This window comes from Hemiscyllium ocellatum, chromosome 1, assembly GCF_020745735.1.
Source record: "Hemiscyllium ocellatum isolate sHemOce1 chromosome 1, sHemOce1.pat.X.cur, whole genome shotgun sequence".
In the NCBI taxonomy this organism is placed as follows: domain Eukaryota; kingdom Metazoa; phylum Chordata; class Chondrichthyes; order Orectolobiformes; family Hemiscylliidae; genus Hemiscyllium; species Hemiscyllium ocellatum.
In genome coordinates this window covers 96,301,494-96,326,247 of record NC_083401.1, presented here as the reverse complement: position 1 = coordinate 96,326,247, position 24,754 = coordinate 96,301,494, and the positions used below count along the sequence as shown (strand labels likewise).

At 39.1% G+C, this 24,754-nt stretch overlaps 1 protein-coding gene across 1 annotated transcript in view; it reads right to left on the bottom strand.

Annotated features, from left to right (window-relative positions):
• The window catches only part of scfd2 (sec1 family domain containing 2), a 320,194-nt gene that overhangs the window by 259,233 nt on the left and 36,207 nt on the right, over positions 1–24,754 (bottom strand). The window contains exon 3 of the mRNA XM_060830813.1: positions 7,364–7,491. Within this exon, the coding sequence (XP_060686796.1) occupies positions 7,364–7,491 (128 nt within the window). The remainder of the gene's footprint in view (positions 1–7,363; positions 7,492–24,754) is intronic.

Genomic DNA, 24,754 nt, shown 5'->3' with positions numbered 1-24,754 from the left:
ACAAGGATGTTGCCAGGTTTGGATTATAGGGAGATGCTGAGTAAGCTGGAACTTTTGCTCTTGGACTGTCAGAGCATGAGGGGTAGCCTTAGAGGTTTATGGAATCGTGAGGGGCATGGAGATGAATAGTGGAGCTCTTTTTCCCAGGGTGCAGAAATCCAAAACGAGAGGACATAGGTTTAAGGTGAGAAGGGAAAAGATTTAAAAGGATAACTTTTTCAAGCAGAGGATGCTGCATGTACGGCATGAGCTGGCGGAGGAAATAGTGGTAGCTGGTACAATTACTATATTTAAAAGGCACCTGGATGGGTATATGAATAGAAAGGTTTACAGAGATTTAGGCCAAATGCTGGCAAATGAGACTAGGTCAGCTTGGGAAGTCTGATTGGCACAGACGAGTTGGACCAAAGAGTCTGTTTCCATGCTGTATGACTCTGTAACTTTCACCTTTTTAATGTTGCATTGTTCCCTCCGCACAGTTCTTTGTTGCTAACTGCGGGTTCCAAGTTATAGAGCAAAACGTTTGTTAGTTAAAGGAGAGTGGAGGAAGATAAAATTGAAGAGTGATATATTCCAAATCTAATCATTGTTCAATTCTAATTATCCTGAATTGATCCTTAATTCATCCTCAAATGACAACTGTTGCACATTAAGTCCAATCATTGACCCAATTTATTCCGAATGACATTAAAACAATTTCCCAATATGTACATAAGTAGATTATTATTTTTACTGAAGGATTTGGCACCTGCAGTGTCCCTTTAAAATGGAATCTTTAAAGACAGCGCAAGATGGATTTTATACATGCTCCTACGTTTTCTGTTCAGATAAATCTTCAAATTTCTCATAGGTAATTCAGATTACAACTTCTTCAGAAATGCAAAGTGTGTTTAATCTAATGGGTCCCTTGTAGTGCAGGATATCCAGGCAAAGTCACATGATGCCCCAATTTCACAGTTGTTGCTGTATTCTGTGATTTACATGTTCAGCAGCATGTGAATGCATAAATGGATACTATAAAGACACAGGAACTGCCTATCAGAATTTTTAATTTCCTAGGCAATCCCCTCAGAGTTTGCTACATTGGGGATTCTGCAGGGTCTCAACCTGCTAGGGCCATCTACATTGCAATAAAGATTTCTTTTCTGCATTGGAAAGAAACATAGGAAACGATACTGCCTCAACTGAAGGAAACTAGAAGAAATTGTTCACTGTTTAAAAGCTAGTTATTGTGACTTTTATTGACAATGTTGGCTTAGGAGTCACAGTGAGGGAGCATTCTAGATGAAATGGCATCATGTGTTTTTTCTGTGAGGGTTTGTGAGACTATGTGTATGTGTGCGTGAGAGAAAGTGTGTCTCTGTGTGACTGACTCATAGGTGTGTGTGTGCGTGCGTGTGTGTGAGAAAGTCCTGCGTGTACAAGACTTTGTGACTGTGTGAGTGACGGAGTGTGTGCTCAGGGCGCTTTTGACCAGAGACCATCTTTTGATGGAAAAACAATCCAAACTAGAACTTGTGGGTTTAGCTTACTAACAATTACTTAACCTGTTCCTAGACATGTGACTATAGCTGTATGAGAGCGAGTGTAGTCAAATAAGCAGAAGCTTCCATGCTGTGAAGAAAAGGCACCTAAATCTCTTCTCCCTCCAGTTTGGAGAAATAACAGAAAATCATCTGGTCGCTGTTCTAAATCACCATTTCCCTGTGAATTGCTCTCCCTGCAAATTCTGATGCTGAAAGGAAAAAGGTGTCCAACTACTTGCAGAAGCACTGAAAAGGCAAATCCTTAGCCAGTGAATGAAAGATCAAGAACAACATTGCATAATTGGCAAAACATTGGGAGTCGTCAAAAGAAATCCAAAAGAAAACAACTCATTGATATATGTGATCTCTACTGAAACCAGGACTGTGCTTGACAACTGTCCTCCCCACCCACAATATCAGCGTTTTGTCTTCTCATTTTGACACATGTATGGCAATTTTAAAGAAAGGTATAGAGTTTATAAGAAACAGAGTTAGAAATAAGCAATTCATATTTCTTTCATGTCATTGATTAGAAACAATTAATTACAATTGTCAAATTCTTATTAATGAAGAACTTGATATGCATATTCTTTTAACCCGAATAAGAGCGAGGTACAATTGCGCAATTTGGATGCTTTAAATGAAATTTTCACATTTGTGGTAGCTTCTGTAATAGTGGAGCTCGACTTCCAGCCCGGTGACACAACACATTAGAAACTACAGGTCTGTGTGTCTGCTGGCTGCAAACACAAAATGCTCATGTTTGTGAGAAAAGAGGTTTTTAACAAAATTCTAAGCTCACAGCATTTGATCATCATGGGCAAGGTCATAATCCCTGAGAGTATGGTGGTGAGCCAGTTTCTTTAGCTGCTGCAGTGAAGACATCCTGCTGTAGTCTGCAGGCAAGTGACAGCTAATTCATCTGCACTGAGTTTATAATAATATTTAAGGCAAATGCTACCACCATATTCACAGGGCAGTAGCTCCAGAGTACACCAGCAATGTTAAATTCACTGATCATTAAGGTTTTAATCCTTTGGAATAAGAATTTGGAGCTCACCAGTCACCCAACAAATGTTAGTTTGAATAATTCAAATGTAGTTGGAATAGCTTTATAAAATTACATTTTGGATTCTGATTGCTAGCACTGGTTAACAACTCCACTATCACATCTTGCCATCACCATAATGCAAGAAAAATGATTAAGTGAAACAAACAGAAAATGCCAGGTAAACTCAGGAGGTCTGGCAGCATGTGGAGAGAGAAACAGAGTTAACACTGAAGAATAAACAAAGCCGTTCTTTTGTCCTCAGCCAGCAGTATCTCTGCCCCTATATAAAACAATAATTTAATTAGGGTTAAACAAAAAATTGAAAGATTTCTGCCTTACCATGACAAGGAAGGAGTTCAGAGAAGGTTTACTACGCTAATACCTGGAATGAGCCTTTCAAGGGGAAAGGCTGGACAGTCTAGGCCTGTAACTTCTGGACTTTACAAGTATCAGAGGGAACGGAGGGCTGCATGTTGCGAGGGCAGGAGATTGGAGGAGGGTGAGGAGGGTGGACAGGTTGAGGTGGTCTATATCACTGCGGCAGTTAGGAATGAATAGGTTCAGGGTGGGCAACAGGTCAGCACGGAGCGTCCAGGTAGATAGGGCGTGTTGGAGGTGAGACAAGGGGCCACTCCTACCCCAACAGCACCATCATATCCACTCTTGCCCCTCTTATCATTTTAAATATTTTAAAATTTCTTGCAATCTTCTTTTGCCCTGACAGCCTCACTCCGCTCAATTTCTACATTTTCCTCTAGCCTTCGATTCTCTTTCCCATCTTCCCAAATTACCCCAGTTTACTTAAGTTTCTGTCACTGCTCCCAGTTCTTGCATCATGTCTCAGCGTTTGCTCTGCAATATCTCTCATTGATTTTATCTTTTTCTTCAAATGCTCGGTGTAGAAACCAGGAACATTTTCTATCCTACATGCGCTGAATAAATGCAAATTTTGTATTTATGCCAAAGGAAAACATCAGCAAATTAGAAGCCAACAATTTTAAAAAAGTGTGAAAAAGAATTCTTTGTAAGCACATATTGTGTGAAAGAGATAGATTCATTGGCCTTTTTACAAGCAGTAGGCAAAGAGATTAATTAAATGATTTTGGATGATGGCAAACACTCAGGAAAGAGTTTAGGGACAAACCTTGTTCGACCCTTGTTTAGGCACCATTCATAGCACCTGTGTGTCTCAGGAAAGATGTACAGACCCTGGGATACAGTACAGACTTAGCAGAATGATACCACAGCTTAAAGGCCAAGTTGTATAAATGTGGTTCTTATCCCTTCCAGTTCAGTGTGTGAAGGGTGATCTATTCAGTGTCTAAAATGAATATGGAATTCAACCTGCCACACCCAGAGAAAGATTTTCCTCTGAGGGAATCCAGAGTAAAGAAGGATAATATTAAAACTAGAATTACGCCATTTAGGAGTGAAATCAGTAAATGCTTCTCAACTAAAATGATGGTGGAAATCTGGTACATGACCCCCAGAAAAAGTGAGCTGTGTCTGAGTCAACTTAAATTTTCAACGGAAAGTTGACAAATTTCTGTCATGTGAAGAACTATGGAGTAAAAATAGATGAATGGAGGTGAAGTACGGATTAGCCATAATTTTAGACAATGAAGGAACAGTGACTGAATTCAAGTGACTGAATATGATACTTCTGCTCTCATTATTATTACAAATAAATTAAAATTGAGAAAAAAAAGTGTACAATATCTGATATATGAATGCTTTTGAGCTACGTAAATATAAGATATCTGTTGCAAAGACTAACACCATTGACAGGCCTTTGGGTATAGACAAGAGGTCGACTGATGACTAAAAAAAGAATTAATGGATAGTTCTTTAATTAGCATGAATCAAGTGACATAACCTGGGAACTGTTCTTTAATATCCAAGTGTAAAATAATCTGGACAGTTAAGGAATTTTCACCAATATTTTCTCATCATACCAACTAATTGCATGGCATACAGTAGGAATGAAATAGGAACAGAAACGTTCATGAATATAAAATAATTTCTTTTAAAATAAAACCCAATGGAAATATGTTCAAGTAGCAAAATGTACAACCGTTGAGGAATATGAACATATCAAACAAACAACTTCAGTAAATTGAATTACAAAAGGTAAAAGTGAAGTTGTTTTTAGTAGCACTAAATATAGAAGTGATACATAAATAACATATGAGTACTTGTTTAGCCTTGAAGTACCTTCTGCAGTTTTGGTCACTGAATCAAAGAGGACTGAAACCATGGAGAAAGGTACAGTGCAAAACTGGAAATGCAGGGATCAAGTCACAAGGAGACATAAAAAAGGTTGTATTCACCAGAGAAAAAAGAACAAGTTGGGCAGCAAGGTGTGGGAAAATAGGAGAACTGTTGAAATAACAAGAATTTAAGGAGGTAAATTACAAAATCTGATTTTTGTGGGTTGGCAGATCGTAGATCAGTTGCATAAACAGCATGGGTAGTAGTGGCATAAAGCAGAGTTAGAAGGAATATTTTCATGTATATGGAATCTGAAATGCTTCACCACAAATGGTGCTGGAACAGAGCCAATAATAATAATATTCAAAGAATAATTAGATAAATACGAAAATAATGGCACAGGTAAAGAACAAGGATCTAGCATCGAAATTAGCTGATAGGGGAGCCAACAGTCAGCTTGGGAAAACGCATCGTTTGGCCTTATTCTAGGCCAAATCTCTGTACATCAGTTATATATTCTTACCATCTATTAGCTGCACTTCTGGGGGAAAAAAAGACTCACTAAAGAGAGAGTGAAAGAGAATAATTGCTTTTCTGCAACACAAAATGTTTCCAACAGGATGGTGATCATAATCACGAAGTGTAAATGAGAAACTCAATCCATAACCTAAAAAGACACCCTGCTTCCAATATTGGCTGAGGTGTGGCTGAGGTTTTATGAATGTAGTGAAGTAAGGACTTGGAAAAACAAGTGTTTAAAATGACTTTTAAAATAGCATCCAGCTGCATGGCTGATATTTCACTTCAAAGTTTATTACATACTTGGACTGATATGAAGAATAACAATCATACAGATTATAAGTCAATTCAAATACATGAAGCTATATATTTATACAAAAAGCAAAAAAGATCACATTTTAACCAAACTAGAAATTTTGCATGAGTCATGTTTGGCATATTGAGTTACTAGATTGCACATGTATAAACGATAATAGATATTTTTTAAAGTAACAATTACACAAATGCCAAAAAGGATACAGAGCTAACTCCAGGACTCAAAACTGTTTTCCCAACCCCTGTCTGTCTATCCCTAAAATAATGCAATATATGCAAAAGGTCACATATCAGTACAGTAACACCAGTCCTCAAAATGGAACAAATACCAAATATTCATTAAAATTGTGAAAAGACGTCATGTAATAAATCACTGCAGCTGAATACCAGCAATGTCAGAAAGAAAACACGCAGATTTTATTGAACTTGGTAAGCAAACTGACCATGTGTGGGTTGCAAAAGATTGAATCATTTATCAATAAACAGCAGATTTTAAACCTAAGCAGCTGACTAGCAGCATTTTGCATTAAATGTGGAGAAATTCTGTTGAAAAAAGCAGTGATTCATAATTTCTTTGGTATTATAAGAAAACATATTGTCAGCTTTCCTGCAAGGAACAAATTTTATGAAAACTTTGCTAAACTTATCTTTAATGCACTATTTTAAAACGTATTCTTTGTTTTTGAGCACAGTCATATGAAGCCATCGTGGGAGCGAGACACTAAGGCTCCTTATTGGGCTAATCCCAGGGGCTTCTTCAGCTCGACCTCAAAAACATCAGCATATTATTAGTGCTTTCTTATTTATTCATATCAGCTATGACATAATAAGAAGGTTAATGGGTCATAAAAAAAATGAAAAGCAACAGAATGTTCTATGAATACCAAACGCTATACAGTGCATTGAATCACAAACAGTCATAGATATCTCACACATGCTTTTGATTACTTCCTTGCCACATATACAAACAACTTGTCATTTTTTTTCCCTCTTTCTCATAATTTTATCTCCAGCTTCCTCAAGAGGGCAGTGTGTATTCATGAAGCTAAAATGTTAGCAGAGAATCAAACCACTAAACACAAACTTAAAAGATGTTTTGCTGGGCTATTTACAAAGACAAAGACAAAAACAAAAGACAACAATGACATGATTTCCAATTAGGATAGTGTGACAATAAAAGGTAAATTCCAATCTAAAGGATATCTCAAGTGAAACTGAAACCATTCCAATTAAAGCTGCTTGTTTTCAATACTACTATATTTGTAATGGGAGTATCAGTTGATGTGCATTGCAGATATGTGAATACATCAAAAGGGATGAAAAGAATATTCACAAAAATCAACTGTTGAGGAGGAATGGGATCAGGGATCAAGGTGCAAAAGGAGAACATCGCCATTGCAGTGTTGCATTGCAACTGCGGGAAGTTATGTTCTGCTTTAGTAGAAGAGCACTGACATAAACATTAGTTTTCAGTCAAATGTTTGAATCTGGTTCCACAGAAAATGTATCTACATATTTAAATTGACAAACATGAAAACCCAATTTATAAGAAAGGCAACATAATTTTCGGTTGATAGCTATTCAAAATGAATCTCATCCATTGGAACGCAATTTGCAAACAAGTGTGGGATAAAAACAATAAGGTAGGTGTGGTGTCCAAGTTCAGAAGTAGAAAGATAATGAGGCTACTAGACAATTCAGCTGAAGGAAAAAAGAAGAATAAATTAGTTGTTTGCATTACCCAAGCTCATCTTTATGGGGAGATTCTCCTTGCTAGCTGCTTCCACTAGGTGCCTCCGCACTTCCATCACAGCCTCTTTTTGTTTCATGTTTAGCATGGACTCCCATAGAGTTTTGACTGAAGGGTCACTGCAGTAAAATAACAAAAGTTAAAATGAAATATCTGCACAAAATACATGAAGCAGAAAAATTAGAAGACACAAATATATTTTCATACGTATTGCAACTGTTATTTATGCTCTACCTATTTCTATTTTGTGAAAAGAAATGTTTTCACTCAGTCATTTCTTGTCCCTTATGACTTTATTAAAAGCCAGCTGGCAGATGTAATGCCTACAGGGCTCTGGCAACACCACTTCAACTCACAGACAGAGCTGCTCAAAGGCAACACAAGACATTTTTCACTTCGTGGAAAAGCACCTTGACTCCATATTTAATCTTGGCAAAGGTTAGGAATATGCCAGGTGGGGAAATTGGGAGTTTGAATTCAAATCCTGCCATAATTAAAGACAGAGGACACTAAGGTCTTTTCCAGTTTTCTGCCGAAATGTGATGGTCAAAGCCTCCACCCATTTTACATTCACCACATTCTAGAATGTTATCATTTGCAACTGTTAACTGAAAAGACAAACTATTCCAGCGAGTTCAGCCATTTGGTGTACCTCATAATCTGTTTATTTTATAGAGTCATTGCTTTAAGAAACTCTGTAAAATAACACAGTGCTCTTACAGCAAATCTATTTGATTAATACGTGGAGGTTAATTTACGAGTCAATGTTTTCATGCAGAGGGTGATATGTGTATGGAACAAGTTGCTAGAGGAAGAGGTGGAGGCAGGTACAATTGCAATGGTTAAAAATCATCTGGATGGGTATATGAATAGGAAGGGTATAAGAAGGATTATGGGCCAAATGCTGGCAAATGGGACTCGGTTAGATTGGGGTATCGAGCTGGTGCTGACAAGTTGAACCAAAGAATCTAATTTCATGCTGTATGACTCTATGTAGAGTAGCACACTTAGCCACAAATTGGGAGCTCATTGAATTTGAGTAATATGATGATTTGGTAACGGACACTAAAAACAGAGTAAAACTTGAAAACCTGTATTCCAAGATAAATTGGAGAATTTGGTATTGTTGTCCATGGAAAGAAGGTTGAAAGAGAATTCATTAGAGGTATTCAAAATCATGAGAAGTTTGAACACAGCACATGTGGAAAAGTTGTTCCTCGTGATGGAAGGATCAAGAAGCAGAGTACACAGACTTAAGATAATTGGCAAAATAAGCAATGGTGATGGGAGGAAAAGCTTTTCCACACTGTGAATTAAAATAATCTGGAATGCACTGCTTCATGCATAGTGGATGCAGATTCAAGCATTTAATAGGGAATTGAATTATTATTTGAAAATGAAAACACATTGGACTGTGGCGACTAGGTGAATTGCTCAGTCAGAGCCAGTACAGATGTGACACGTCAAAATGGTCTCTGTCTGTGTTGTAACCATTCGAAATCATTTTAAGACTACAGACCATAAGATACAGGAGAAGAATTTGGCCATTCAGCCCATCAAGTCTGGACCTCAATTTGATCTTGGTTGATGTGTTCCTCAACCTCACGCTCCTGCCTTCTCTGATTCAACGAGGCCAACTTCCCCACCTATTCCTCATAGCCCTAAAAATTCCATTTCACCAGGAGCTTATTCAATTTCCTTTTGAAAATCATGATCAAATCTATCTCTATCACACTGAGGCTGCACATTTCAGATCCTAACCATTTAGTGCCTAAGTTTTTGCTTAGCTCCCTATTGCCTAATTTGACAATTGCCTTATACCACTACCCTCTGGTCTTGACCCATTCACCAATGGAAGCCATTTCTCTCCATCTACTTTGACTAAATCCTTATGGGTGACAACCAAGATCAAATCTTCTTAAAACTTATCTTCTACAAGGAGAACAACCTTTATTGCTCAAATCTATCCACATAATCAAAGCCTCTCATCCCTGGGGCCAACCTCTTCAAACTTTTCTGCGTTCTCTGTAAAGCATTAACAACCTTCCTAAAGTGTATTTTTCAGAATAGGGCAGAATACTTCAGTTCAGGCCAAACCAGTATTTTCTAAAGACTCAGCATAAATCTACTTTTGTATTCTATGCCTCTATTTATGAAATCCAACATCCCAATACCTTTTAACCATTTTCTGAACCTGCCCAGGCACCTACAACTTGTGCCCATAGATCCAGGTCTCCTTATTTGTGCATTCCCTTTGGAATTGTACCCATTGACTTACATCATCTCTACTCAGTCCTGCTGGGAAATTGCATCACTTCACACTTCTCTGCATTAAATTTAATTCGTCACATGGTAGCCTGCATCATACGCTGTGTATTACACAGAAGTTCATGCCTGGTGAAGTCTATCACTATCCTCTTTACAGTTCACAATACTTCTAAGTTTTGTGTCAGCCTCAAATTTAAAAATGATCTCCTACAACCTTTTACAATTTATATAAATGATTTGGATGCAGGAACCAAAAAAGTGTGCTTGGTAAATGTGCTGATAACGTAAAGAGAGATAGGAAAATAAGTTGTGAAGAGGACATAAGGAAGCTGAAAACCAAAGTCAAACTCAATCTTAGAATCTGGAATGAATGATCTTTCTGGATAACGAGCAAAACAATCATCCACAATGAATACTGCCCTTGTTGTCTATGAACTCAAGTACTTCAACACTGCAAGAGTCTCAAAAAGCAGGCAAAGGTGGGAAAGGAAGATCTGAGGATGAACCCAGGATGCAATTGAATTCACTATTAAGAACAAACTCATCAACCGACTCTCACAGTTCCCTGTTAACGTCACCAATCACCTTATGACTCTCCGTCCACAACCTGTCAAAACCCAATAGGCAATGGTCCTGAGTGGTGATGCTCCAACATTTGATGCCACTGATGAGTCCAAAGATGGCTTCTATCCACCCTATACGCCATGCTCACCAACATCTCAACGGAATATAAAATTAGTCTCTCGGGGGACTCTAATGTTAACATTGAAAAAGATACCCAAACCTGGAAAAGAACCAGTGGAAAGCAAGGTGTTGGGAACTACAACTCCAAAAGGATTCACTGGCTCACCAAGTGTGCAGACCACCACTTGGTATCACCAAAACACTGTTCCCCCAAGAACGACAAGTTCAAGACTTCCCACAATCAAAAGACTGGCACATGATTGACCTAATCATTGTTCGATCCCAGGACAGAAATGATGTCTTTGGTACCAAAGCAGTGACTAGTGCAGATGGACTATTGGACAAACCACCAGCTCATCTGTTTCTCAGCATCCATCTCGTGCCATCAGAAGCAGAAGATGAAGAATCAGTTTAGAAAAACAAAATCATTAAGAGCTTCAAGGACTGCACAGACAAATGAACTTCCAACAATATCTTCACCAAAACCTCCAAAAAATTCATTTTAATAGAGTGGAGTACAGGAAATGGAGAAGGCTCAAGACACCCATCATCTCATGCTATGAAGAAACAGGCTATTACAAGACCAGGAAACACCAAGAGTGGTTCAATGAGAATGACATCATTCAAGACCTCAAAGAGGAAAGTTCTCTCAACCTAGCAAAACATCACCACCAGCAAATCAAAGAGGAGAACTCAAACAGCAAAGGTGGAGTTACAAAGAACAACTACGGAAATCAAGAATCAATGGTGGACTAAGGAAGCTCAAGAGCTGCATCTCCTTACTGACAAAAACACACCTGGGGTTTCTCCAGTGCCACCAAAGCAATATACAGACCTCTGGTCTCAAATCAGTGCAGAGTAAGGGTGGAACCCTTTTGAGGGGCAGAGAAAACATCAATCTCCGATGGACAGAGCACTTGATAGAACTCTTAAACCATGATACAATCATCAACGAGGATGTCGCCCAACTCCCCAAATATAATCTTGGACTCACATTTAGCATGGCAGAAGTTGAATCTTCCATTACACACACAAAGACTGAAAATGTAGATAGAATGATTGGTGAAGCAGAGCTTACCCATCATTGCCATCACTTGTTCCTTGCAGGACAAAGAAGAAATTCCTGCTGACCTCAGGGATGCTCCATGGTCACTGTCTTCAAGGAAGGAGACAAAGTGAGCAGTGGGAACGTCTGAGGAATCTCCCTGCTCTCCAGTGCTAGGAAGATCATTGCCCGAATTCTTGCTAGGCACCTTCTCCTCATCTGAGGAGATCCTTCCTGAAAGCCTGTGTGGCTTCGAACCAAACTGTGGAGCTATGGACATAATTTTCACTGTTCAGCAATTTCTAAGAGAAATGCCAAGAACACTACCATTCACTCCAGATGGCCTTCAGTGACCTGACCAAGACTTCTGACTCATTCAATTGGTAAACGTTAGGGAAGACCTTATTAAAGGGTGAGTGCAAAGCAAATTTTATCAACATTCTTCATTTCCTCCATGGCAAGATGCTGGTAATGGTCCTCATCAATGGTCAAATGATAGAATCCTTTCAAGACTGGGGTTAAGCAAAGATATGCTATCACCTCAACCATTTCTCCATCTTCATCACAATAATTCCACAACTTGTCAAAAACAAATTTCCCAGTAGTGTGGACCTATTGGTTGAAATGCAAGAAGAAAATGACCCTGACGTTGCTTGTGGAACCGCAGTATGTGGATGACAATGCCATCTCTGCTCTCTCAGAAGAGAACCTTCAAGCCTCACTAACATCTCCAACGAAGCACACAGAAGAATTGATCACTGCTTCAACCTCAACAAGGCTCAAATCTTTCATCAACCCATCCCAAATCAAGTTCCAACACATTTCTCCATTACAATTAACCAAGAAATCCTCCCAAACATGGAACATTTCCCTGACCTGGGAAGCTACATCTTATCTAGGGCTGACATCAATGTGGAGATTCAACACCACATCTAATCTGCAAAGGCCACCTTCCGATTGCCAAGGATGGGAGTCCTCAATGACTATGACATTCATACTGATTTAAAGATCCTTGTATATATAAGACAGTCATCCTTCTGACTCTGAAACTTGAACTATGAGTAGACACCACCTCAAAACCCTCAAGAACTACCATCAACAGCTAGAAGGATAGGTGTACAAACATCAGCATATTTGAAACAGCCAACAACACCAGCATTGAAGCCACAACCATCTGAAAACAACTTCACCAGGTTGCCAGTGTTCTGACTACAAAGCAAATCATCATCATCTAGTGCAATGATGGCACACAAATGAGAGGGGGACCAAGGAAGTCTGAAGGTTTCCCCCGAGAAATGCAATATAGATGTCAACACTTGGAGATCCACCTTCAGAACAAACTGACTTTGAGGAACCTCATATATTAAAGGGACAAAATTCTTCAAGAACATCCATCAGCAAAGAAAAATTATAGAAAAAGAACTGGATGCACGAATGTCAGTAATCTCATGGCCAAGGATGACTACCACCATCCAGAAACATCTGCCAAATTCATGGAGATGCAGCTCTAGGATTAGGTTCAACAGCCATGCAATCACCAATAGAACCTTAGGCCAGTGACATGGAATTTCTTCACTGGATAATCATACTCGTTAGAGATTGATTGCTGATGATGAAAAATAGACTAGTTGGGTTAAGTGAGTATACAAAGGTCTTACAAATGTAAAATAACATGGCGGAAATGCAAAATTGTCCATTGTATATAATGTCTCTGAGTTTCCTGTTATCTGTCACTTCAACACTCCAACATATTCCCTGGCTAACATCTTGGGCTTGCTGCAGTGCTCCAGCAAAGCTCAGAGAAAGCTGGAAGAACAGCATCTTATTCTCCACTTCAGGACTCTGTAGCTTTCAGGAATCAATATCGAGTTCAATAATTTTAGGGCCCAAGCACCTTTACCCTAATTCCCACACCACATCCTCATCATTATTTGGGCTGTAATCAACCAATTGTCAGCCACTAACGGTCCCCATTAGCAGCGTATGATTCCCAGGCTGACATTTACCCATTCTTTTGTCCGCCCATTTGTTATTCTCTCTCGCCCTGGGCTCCATCTCCATCTATTACACCGTACTGAGTCCTTCACCCATCTTCAGCATATATAATGACATTTATGTAGCTACAATCAGTTCTGAAGAAGGGTGACTGGACCTGAAACATTAACTCTGCTTTCTCTCCAAAATGCTGCCAGATCTGCTGAGTTTTTCCAGAATTTTTCTTGTTTTTCTCTAATCAGCCCTCTTGAATTTTTCACTTTGTTAATATTCAAGGTCATTAAATACGATTTGCCTTTATTCTTAATTAGTACACATTTGTCCGAGTTCACCTGAATTTTGTCCCAGGTTATTGTATCTAACAGCTTTCCAATCCTTAAGGTTAAATGACCCAGCACTGAGGTTGATTCTTAAATGGCCCAGCATACCACTAGTTCAAGGATAGCTAGGGATGGGCAATAAGTGCTGGCCAGCCAGTGCCATCCAGTGTCATGAGTAAATTCCTTCTTAAAAAACGGACTGACTTATGTTTAGTAGGGCTTGATGGGAATGCTTGAGCTCTAATGGAGCTAGGCAAATAGTGATGGCTATGTGCCAAGAGAAAATTGGGTGAAAGACAATGCTGATTAACCAACGTTTTGAAACTCTGGTCATAACCACCTGCAGTTACTAGGTTACTGATGCTTACATGACCTTTTGAACTGGGTTGAAGCATTTGCAATTCTCCAAACCATCACCATCTTCAAGGAGGGTTGAAGATTGTGGAACTGTTTTTACTTCACTTAGCATCCTGTACTGGCCAAATTGTTAGGTGAATTGCTACAAATAATGTTAACAAATCTATCCACTTAGATGTTGAAGGATTATTTCACATTTGCAAAGAGCATACAGGACTCATCTATTAATAGTCATGTAGTTTCCATATGCTCGTTTGACTTTGCTAGCCTATTCACCAATATATTGTTCAAAGAAACTATCAGCATTTGCACTGCTGCACTATATCATGGTGATCCAAACCTGCCACCATTGTGTAAATCAGTATTTGTTGAACTAGTGAACTCAGCAAGTCACAAATCTGAGTTCTGTTTTAAAAACACCATGTATGCCTGAACAAATGGTAGTGTCATGGGACCTCACAAGGCCCAGCTCTTTCAAATATCTTCACTGTTTCCATGACAAGCACGTTCTTAATGGAATGGCATCGCGACTCCTATTCCTTGCATATTTCCAATATGTGTATCACTAATTAGCTATGCTCGATTCCACAGTTCATAGAGATGTCCAGCACGGAAACAGACCCTTCAGTCCAACTCATCCATGCCGACCAGATATCCCAACCCAATCTAGTCCCACCTGCCAGCACTGAGCCGATTTCCCTCCAAACCCTGACTATTCATATACCCATTCAGAATGCCTTTTAAAATGTTGCAATTGCGCTAGCCTCCACCACTTCCTCTGGCAGTTCATTACATACACGCACCTTCCTCTGTGTGAAAATGTTGCCTGTTAGGTCTCTTTTATATCTTTTCCCTCTCACCCTAAACCTGTGCCCTCCAGTTCTGGACTCCCTCACCCCAAGGAAAAGACTTTGTCTATTTATCCTATCTGTGCCCCTCATAATTTTGTAAACCTCTATAAGGTCACCCCTCAGCCTTCGGCGCTCCAGGGAAAACAGCCGCAGCCTGTTCAGCCACTCCCTGTAGCTCAAATCCTCCAACCCTAGCAACATCCTTGTAAATCTTTTCTGAACCCTTTCAGGTTTCACAACATCTTTCCAATAGGAAGGAGACCAGAATTGTATGCAACATTCCAACAGTGGCCTAACTAATGTCCTGTACAGCTGCAACATGACCTCCTAATTCCTGTTCTCAATATTCTGAACAATAAAGGGAAACATACTAAATGCCTTCTTCACTATCCTATCTACCTGCAACTTCACTTTCAAGGAGCTGTGAACCTGCACTCCCAGGCCTATTTGGTCAGCAACACTCCCTAGGACCTTACCATTAAGTGTATAAGTCCTGCTAAGATTTGCTTTCCCAAAATGCAGCACCTCGCATTTATCTGAATTAAACTCCATCTGCCACTTCTCGGCCCATCGGCCCATCTGGTCAAAATCCTGTTGTAATCTGAGGTAACCCTCTTCGCTGTCCACTACACCTGCAATTTTGATGTCATCTGCAAGCTTACTAACTGTACCTCCTGTGCTCACATCCAAATCATTTATATAAATGAAGAACAGTAGTGCACCCAGCACCAATCCTTGTGGCACTCCACTACTCCATGGTCACAAGCCTCTGGTCTTAAAACAAACATCCACCACCACCCTCTGTCTTCTACCTTTGAGCCAGTTCTGTATCCAAATGGCTAGCTCTCCCTGTATTCCATGAGATCTAACCTTGCTAACCAGTCTTCCATGGGGAACCTTGTCTAACACCTTACTGAAGTCCATATATATCATGTCCACCACTCTGCCCTCAATCCTCATTGTTACTTCTTTAAAAAACTCAATCAAGTTCTTGAGACATGATTTTCCACACACAAAGCTTATCCCTAATCTGTCCATGCCTATCCTAATAAGTGTAAATCCTGTCCGTCAGGATTCCCTCCAACAACTTGTCCACCATCTTTATCACGCTCACCGGTTTATAGTTCCCTGGCTTGTTCTTATCACCTTTGTTAAATAGTACTGCCACATTAGCCAACCTCCAGTTTTCTGGCACCTCACCTGTGACTATCGATGATACAAATATGTCAGCAAGGGTCCCTGCAATCACTTCCCTAGCTTTCCACAGAGTTCTAGGGTATACCTCATCAAGTCCTGTGGATCTATCCACCTTTATGCGTGTCAAGACATTCAACACTTCCTCCTCTGTAATCTGGACATTTTTCAAGATTTCACCATATTTTATATCTTCCATGTCCTTCTCCAAAGTAAACACTGATGCAAAATACTCCTTTAGTATCTCCCCATCTCCATTACCAAAAGGATGTGGAGAGGGTGCAGAGAATATTTATGAGGATGTTACCTGGTATGGAAGGTGCTAGCTATGAAGAGAGGTTGAGTAGGTTAGGTTTATTTTCATTAGAAAAAAGGAGATTGAGTGGGGACCTGATTGAGGTTTACAAAATCATGAAGGGTATAAACAGGGTGGATAGAGACAAGCTTTTTCCCAGGGTGAAGGATTCAATAATGAGAGGTTACACTTTCAAGCTGAGGGGTGGAAAGTTTAAGGGGGATAAACGCGGCAAGTACTTCACACAGAGGGTGGTGGGCATTTGGAACGTATTGCCAGCAGAGGTAGTACAGACAGGCACGGTAGATTCATTTAAGATGCGTCTGGACAGAAGCAGGAGTAGGTGGGGAGAAGAGGGATACAGATGCTTAGGAATTGACCGGCAGGTTTAGACAGTACATTTGGATTGGCTTCGGCTTGGAGAGCTGAAGGGCTTGTTCCCAGGCTGTAAATTTTCTTTGCTCTTTCTTCCTGCTGCTCTGCACAAAGGCTGTCTTGCTGATTCATGAGGGACCCTATTCGCTCCCAAGTTACCCTTTTGTCCTTAATGTGTTTGTAAAAACCCTTTGTCTATTTGTCTATAAGTCTATTTGCCAAAGCTATCTCATATCCCCTTTTTGCCCTCTTAACTATACTCCTATCGCCATTATACTCTAAGGATTCACTCTATCTCTCCTGTCTATACCTGACACAAGGTTCGCTCTTTTTCTTCACCAAACCCTCAACCTCTCTTGTCATCCAGCATTCCCTACTCCTAGCATCCTTGCCTTTCACCCTAATAGGAATACACTCTCTCTGGACTCCAGTTATCTCATTTCTGAAGACCTTCCATTTTCTAGCCATCCATTTATCTGCGAAGATTTGCCCCCAATCAGCTTTTGAAAGTTCTTGCCAAATACCTTTGCCAGAATTAGCCTTCCTCCAATTTAGAACTTCAACTGTTAGAGCTGGTCTGTCCTTTTCCATCACTACTTTGAAACTAATAGAATTATGGTTGCTGGCCCGAAAGTGCTCCTCCACTGACACCTCAGTCATCCACCCTGCTTTATTTCCTAAGAGTAGGTTACATTTTGCACCTTCTCTACTAGGTACATCTACATACTGACTCAGAAAAATTTCTTGTACACACTTAAATTTCTCTCCATCTAAACCCTTAGCACTATGGCAGTCCCAGTTTATGTTTGGAAAGTTAAAATCCCCTACCACAACCACCCTATTATTCTTACAGATAACTGAAATCTCCTTAAAAATTTGTTTCTCAATCTGATGTGAGAATTACCTTACATGTCTTAATGGTGCTCAAATTCATGCTTGACAGGAAACAGTCAAATGACTGTTGGTGTCCTCATTGAGAAATCAGCCAGAGGATTCCCACGAACTGTCTCCCACATACTTTGCTTCACTGTTCAGTATACACACTGGCAGTCCTACAGTTCTAAGCAAGAAGCAAATTGGCCTCATCAGCAACCTCAAGTCGAACCTGAGCCATTTCTTCACTCTTCTAACCTGATGCTGAAATATGGCACATCCCTGTGGGATCATTGTTACCTAGGTCAGATTATTTCTCGATGCATATAGGCTGTATACAAATCCACAGAATGCTTTTCTTTGCAGACAGAAAGAAAATTTACACACACTGTGTCTGTTTTGACTTAATGTAGGTGCCATTCACTGGCTTATGTCTCAGGGTAATACCCTGATCAGAGTCAACCTCGTTTAAGATTGTTGACATCATGAAGCGCCAATTACTGCATTTTCCACGCCAATGCCTTTACTAATGCTAAACGGCTAACCAAGCAGCACTCTCCTCCCAAGCAGCATAAGTATTGGTTTTATTTTTGAACTGGTATTCTTGCTAAAGGCCCTGATAAGTGCAAGACAAAAAGCTTCAACACAATGTGTTTTTCCCAGCAATACTCAAGTTTTATATTATCTTTGCTTTTAGCCCAACAAGGCCATAATACTTTCAAAAAGAAGGGAATTATGGAATTTGATTCAAAGATTATTACAATTTTGATACACGAGCTCACAACAGATGGTGTTTCTACTATTGGAGGCATTGCTGAAAAGCAAATGGTGTTCTGCTTTGTTCTTGGGTATTTATTCCACTACATCTAAATCAGTCACTAATACTCTAGCATAACAAGATGATCAAAGCACCCATCTAGTCCACTTAAGATTGCAATTCCAATTTAAAATAGGTTTTATACTTTCTAATTCATTCATTCAAAAAAAAACGTTCATCTTCAGGAAATTTTAACAGCAATAAAAGAAATTCCAGCAGTTTGCAGCTGCAATCATTAGCTTTTATTGCTTTGGGAACAACGTTCCTTATGAAATGAAAAGGGATACAATTTTACAAATATTTATGAGCCAATTTAATCAAGTAGGCAAGTGCAATGGAACACAATACCCCATCCTAATCCATATCAAACAGTTAAGTATAACCTGGTTTCCTTCTTTTCAATACAAGTCTCGAAGATAAAACAAATTCACTTCTGCTTAAACTAACACATCTTTATCCAACTTCAAAAATGCATTCCATTCTCAGTATATGTCGTACTAGAAATACTTATTTTCCTTACAATTATCACACACATTTGAGCAATTTATGGACATGACTGTCTAACTCTTACAACACCTTTTGAATCAGTAAAAATTGCACGTTTGAAGTGATCATACCACTAAAAATTTGTTTGCAATTAGTTGTTAATTTTAAACTGTTTTTTAAAACTACTTCAAGTTAATCTCAGAACTTTTGACAGAATAGACCAAAACAGACAAATTAAATTTTCAGAAACAATGCTGTGGGCAGCATGGTCGCTCAGTGGTTAACACTGCGGCCTCACAGCACCAAGCACCCGAGTTTGATTCTACCCCTAGGCGACTGTCTGTGTTGAATTGGCACATTCTCCCCATGTCTGTGTGGGTTTCCTCCGGGTGCTCTGGTTTCCTCTCACATTCCAAAGATGTGCATGTTTGGTGGATGGGCCATGCTAAATTATCCATCATGTCCAGGGATGTGTAGGCTAAGTGAATTAGCCACGGAAAATATAGGGTTATAGGGATAGGATAAGGTGTGGGTCTGGGTGGGATGCCCTTTGGAGGGGTAGTGTAGGCTTGATGGGCCAAATGGCCAGTTTCCAACCATAGGGATTCTATCCAAGTCATAGTAAACTTGCATTTTGCACAGTAACTGGGACACTATTTGTTTAAATATGTTAATAGAGGTTGTTAATATGTATTAAAAAGGAGACTACAACTAGAATTTGAGAGTTCAACCAATGTTTTAAAAAATAATTTTTAGATTTACATTCAAATTAATTTGTAATTGGTTTAAATGTATTTTGTTATGATCAAATGATGAACAATGCAGTAAAGAGCTAATGGGATCTTGTGGTACAATGACATTCTAACAGGCAAATATATACCTAATACAGTAAATCCACCAAGTAGCTCAATAGAAATGTCTTGATTTAGAGTGGCAAGAATGTGGGATGCACAAGCAAAAAGGAGTGGAGGTGATTAAATGTAAAAGCACACCAATGTACACAAATTACTTTTTATGCAACGATTATTATCAGCAAATCCACAATATGATTAAAGAACATCTGCATCCATTGAGAAGTATTGAGATCACAAGCTCAGTGACTACGTCCATTACTCATTTTATATTTAGCAACCAAAAAAAAAAATTTATTCCCATCTGAATTCCCAATTCGGTACATGTGGCTTGTGGCAAACACATGAACACAGCTATGACACAAAAAGCATAGAATTCAAGAAATTAAAGAGAATGTAAATTTCAAGTTAGTAACTTTGACTCATTCATAATTCTGTCATCAGGATACTGTTCTGCTCTACACACTAGTGTGGTTTCTAATTGTACAATTGCAGGTGCTCTAGAGTGTAAATGCCCATCCCAAACACATTTCTGGAATTAATTTTAACGAGACTCCGGAGGTATCAAAGTAATGCATTATGAAGCTTAGATGTATAGACATGGTTGTATGAACAATTAATTTGAGGTTTGTGTGTTATCAGCAATAAAATATTACTCTAACCAGCACCAAGACAACTGAAAGGCCTGGAAATGCTGTAAGAAAAAACATTGGCTTGCATGCAACAGTTATCTACTTTGCTTACAACTCAATGTGGAATTTTCCACAGGACATGGATTCTGGTCTTGGCCATGGTCAAAGCAGTTTATGTAGATAAGACCATCAGGCCTGCATTATGGCAACAACACACATACATAAAGTGTAGGCCAAAGGTTTATGGAAATGACTCGGATCACATATATTCAAAATCTGCAGGAAACCAGCTGTGAAAATAACTGTTGCCTTACTCAGTGAATAAGTCAGCAGCATCAAAGGGCCATTTCTGTCACTCACTAAACCAAATATCATCTTTACCTCTATAGAAATTAATTAAACACTACAGAAAATCTTTTGCTCTTGGCTCAGATTTTTCAGCAAGAATAATGGTCAGATTAACAGAATTCTTCATTGTTAAGGAGTAAATCAGACAAAAAGCACACGTACACCTACTACTGTCCTCAAGGTGCACTGTGCAACTTAGCAAAGCTTCTTCAACAGCATCTTCTAAATGCTTGACTTCTCACACCAAGAAAAAGATTAGGGCAGCAAATATATGGGAACACTATATTTGCAAGTTTTCCTCGAAGTGTCTCAACATCCTTACTTGGAACTATATCATAATTAATTTGTTGATAGTGGATAAAATTCTGCATCTTTTGCCTTAACAGTACATGGTACACCTACATGGTACACTACATGTACAGCAGCAGTTCAACAACACACAATTCAGCACCATCTTCATCATAGAATCATAGAACCAGACAATGTGGAAGTAGGCCATTTGGCCCATAGAGTCTGCACCAACCCTCTGAAGAGCATCCCACCCAAAATCCCTACCCTATCCCAGTTGCCTTGCATTTCTCATGACTAATCCACCAGGCCTGCACATCCCTGGACACTATGGGCAATTTAACATGGCCAATTCACTTAACCCGCACATTTTTGTACTGTGGAAGGTAACTGAAGCACCTGGATGAAATCAGGGACACAGGGCGACCTTGCAAACACCATTCAATCACCCAGGAACTGAACCTGGGTTCCTCACGCTGTGAGGCATCAGGCTAACCACTATGCCACTGTGCCATACCTTCTCAAGGCTAATTAGTAACTGGTAATGACCACTTGCCCCACAGCAATACTTGTAACCCAAGAATTTTTTTTTAAAATAAAGTTTCAACATACAAATCAGCAAGTCGCTTTGTGAGTTGTTCTTCTTTTCCACAAGCTTTGATCTAATATTATCTCTCAAAGACAGAGGAAAGTCAACTACGTAGAAGAGCCTGAATTTGTTCCTGCCTGCCAGATACCCAGTTGATATCCCAGAAAAGATTAGAACCTTTCTAGTCAAGTACAAATTAATTTTTAATGGTGTGGTAAGTCTTAAGAGAGGTCTTGTGGCACAGCGACAGCATCACTTTAGGACTTGATGGTCACAAAAAAAGCATTCATAACATAGCTAACCAAACTGATCAGCCTGTAAATTCTTGCAATGCACATAATAGCAGAGTAAGATAGATTCCTGTTCAGCTCGCAAAATGTAATGGCAAACCAATGAAGTAACTTGCCAAACATAATCATGTGAACATAAATCTAATTATTACCTTCACCCTCTTATGGATATGTTACTTGAAAGGAGACAGGAATAAGTCTTACTTACTCATGAAAAAAATCTATGGCATCAGATTTCCACTTTTCGAAGTGTTACATCTCGCTCCTTCTCATTTTCATTATCATTGGAAATTTATTAAAATGTTTTAATTAATTTAGTTGTGTTTTTCTTTGCATGCAATTTTTCTGACTTAATATCATTTTTTTTCCATTCTCTCATTTAGTTTTCTGTAAAATATTTTACATCGATTATTCTGGCATACACCAAGGGTTGAAATCAGGAATTATCAATAAGAATTCTTCAATCTCATTAGTTGAGCAGACATATTCTTGCTTGCCATAATAATACAGGATCTAGATCTCATGTCAAGGGCACCGCATTGTAATTTGTATTTGAAAATCACAAATCACTGTGTAAAGGGACCATACATATTCTGCAGGAAAGTCTAAGCTTTATGATGAATGAGTGTCAGTCATTCACTGCTGACTGAAAATCCAGATCAATATATTTGTTAAGTATTGGATGAAAGTGAGGACTGCAGGTGCAGGAGATCAGAGTCAAAAATGTGGTGCTGGAAAAGCACAGCCACTCAGGAAACATCCGAGGAGCAAGAGAGTAAACGTTTCAAGCAATAAGCCCTTCATCTGGAATGTTGTAGTGGTAGTGGGGTACCCAAAGGGGCTGAGAGATTACCGGGAGGAGGCTGGTATCTAGGAACGCGATAGGTAAATGGACATGTGGAAGGGTGATGGAGATACGTTTGAGCAGAGGGTGGAGCAGGTAGGACAATTCATGAGGGTGGTGCTGAGTCGGAAGTTTGGATTTGGGATAAAAAGGTGGGGGAAGGGAGATCAATGTCGATTTCACTAGTTTCCTTCCCACCTAGTTGCTCTACCGTCTGCTCCGACCTATCATCACCCTCCACCTCCATCTACCAATAGCGTTCCTGGAGACCTTCCACTCCAGCCCTTCCAGATGAAGAGCTTATACTCGAAATATCGACTCTCCTGCTCCTCGGATGCTGCCTGATTGGCTGTGCTTTTCCAGCTCCACACTTATTGACTATTTCCAACACTTCTGTTGCCTGTTTTCATACATGTGAAAGTTTCCATGGCATAATTTAAATGAAAAGGAGGGGAGTTACCCAGAAATCCTGACCAAAGTTTATTATATCAATATTTATCTCTTTGTCAAAATGCCAAGGAGCAGATTAGCTGATCATTATCACCTTTCTACTCGAGAGTTACTCGAGAGTGTAAATTAGCTGGCATGATTTGCACACTTCAACAGAATTCATAAAATACATCATGACCTGTAACGCGCCGAGATATCCAATTGCCTCGAAAAGGACGATATAAATGCAAGTCTTTCTGTTCTTTCGCATTTAAAATGCTAGTCAGTGATACAGTAATAAACAGAAACACAAATAAAATGCACAGGAATTACACTGAAACTCAAGATTATGCACATTTGAAGAGGTTGGTTAACTCTTCAGGAAAGTGTGTTTTTTCTAAGTATGTAATGTTGACCAGTCTTTCTAAATTCAGATCAGGGCAGATCTGCTATATATTTTCATTTCGTAGTTCCATTTATTGCAATTGGTCAAGCAAATCAAATTCCTAGGTAATCAAAAGGATTAATTTTCTGAATCCTCCTGTGTACAACATAGGATTACTCTCTCTTGCAAATCCAGGTAAAAAGCTGAAAAATATTATGCATGACGCCACTCAACTTGAATGGTCTATGTGTTCACAGGTTCACTTGCTTATGTTACATTAAATCTGCATGTTCCTGGAGTTTCCAACAAAGAAGTTAAATGTTGAGTAAGAAAAAAAAGATTTACTCAACTGGACACCCAAATGTGTTCAAAAGTTAGCTTCACAGATGTTCAATAACAGACATTCTCTACAAGATTATATAGATGTGCACACATACAATGCTTTCTTGTAATTATCTATCAGTGTTTCATCACCTTAGATTAACACAAGAACACTTTTTATTTGCAACAGCAAATGTGACATCCAAGTTAAAACAACTATTTATTGTTTCTCTTTCAATACCTAGGGACATTATAGCAGAGCAGCAATCTACTGCAGACTCAACTCAGTCTGCATTTTTTGGCAGTAACTTAAGTTTTCAAATATCTCCTAGTTGATTTACACGCACAAAAGGGGCCCAGATATGTAAAGTTGGTGATAATTTCCTCGTCCCGACTACTTCACTGAAAGGCTACTCTAAGCAAAAAGAGCATCTCCATTCAGTTTTGCCCAGAGAGGCTCCATTTCTCTACATTAGCAGTGCAATAGCATTTAGTTTGGTGAACAGATGAATTTACTGAATAAAAGCTTTATTACTATATTATTTGAAAATGTTTGCTGTCAGTAGAAATGCAAGTTATCTTTTTCTACGTTGGGCTGCTAAATTTATTTGACTCAAACATTCTGAGACAATCTCAATTTGAAGCAATTCCAGCACAGATTAAAAGGATTTAAAAATAATGAGCTTCTGATACACTAACACTGTGGCCTGACAATTAAATGAATTTTGACTATGCTCATTTATCATAGCTGTAAAACTATTACATTACTTTACAGCATTAGAAAAAGGACCTTTCTCTGGGCTCTTGGATGGTTCTTTGCTCCATTTGAACAAGAGGATAGGAAT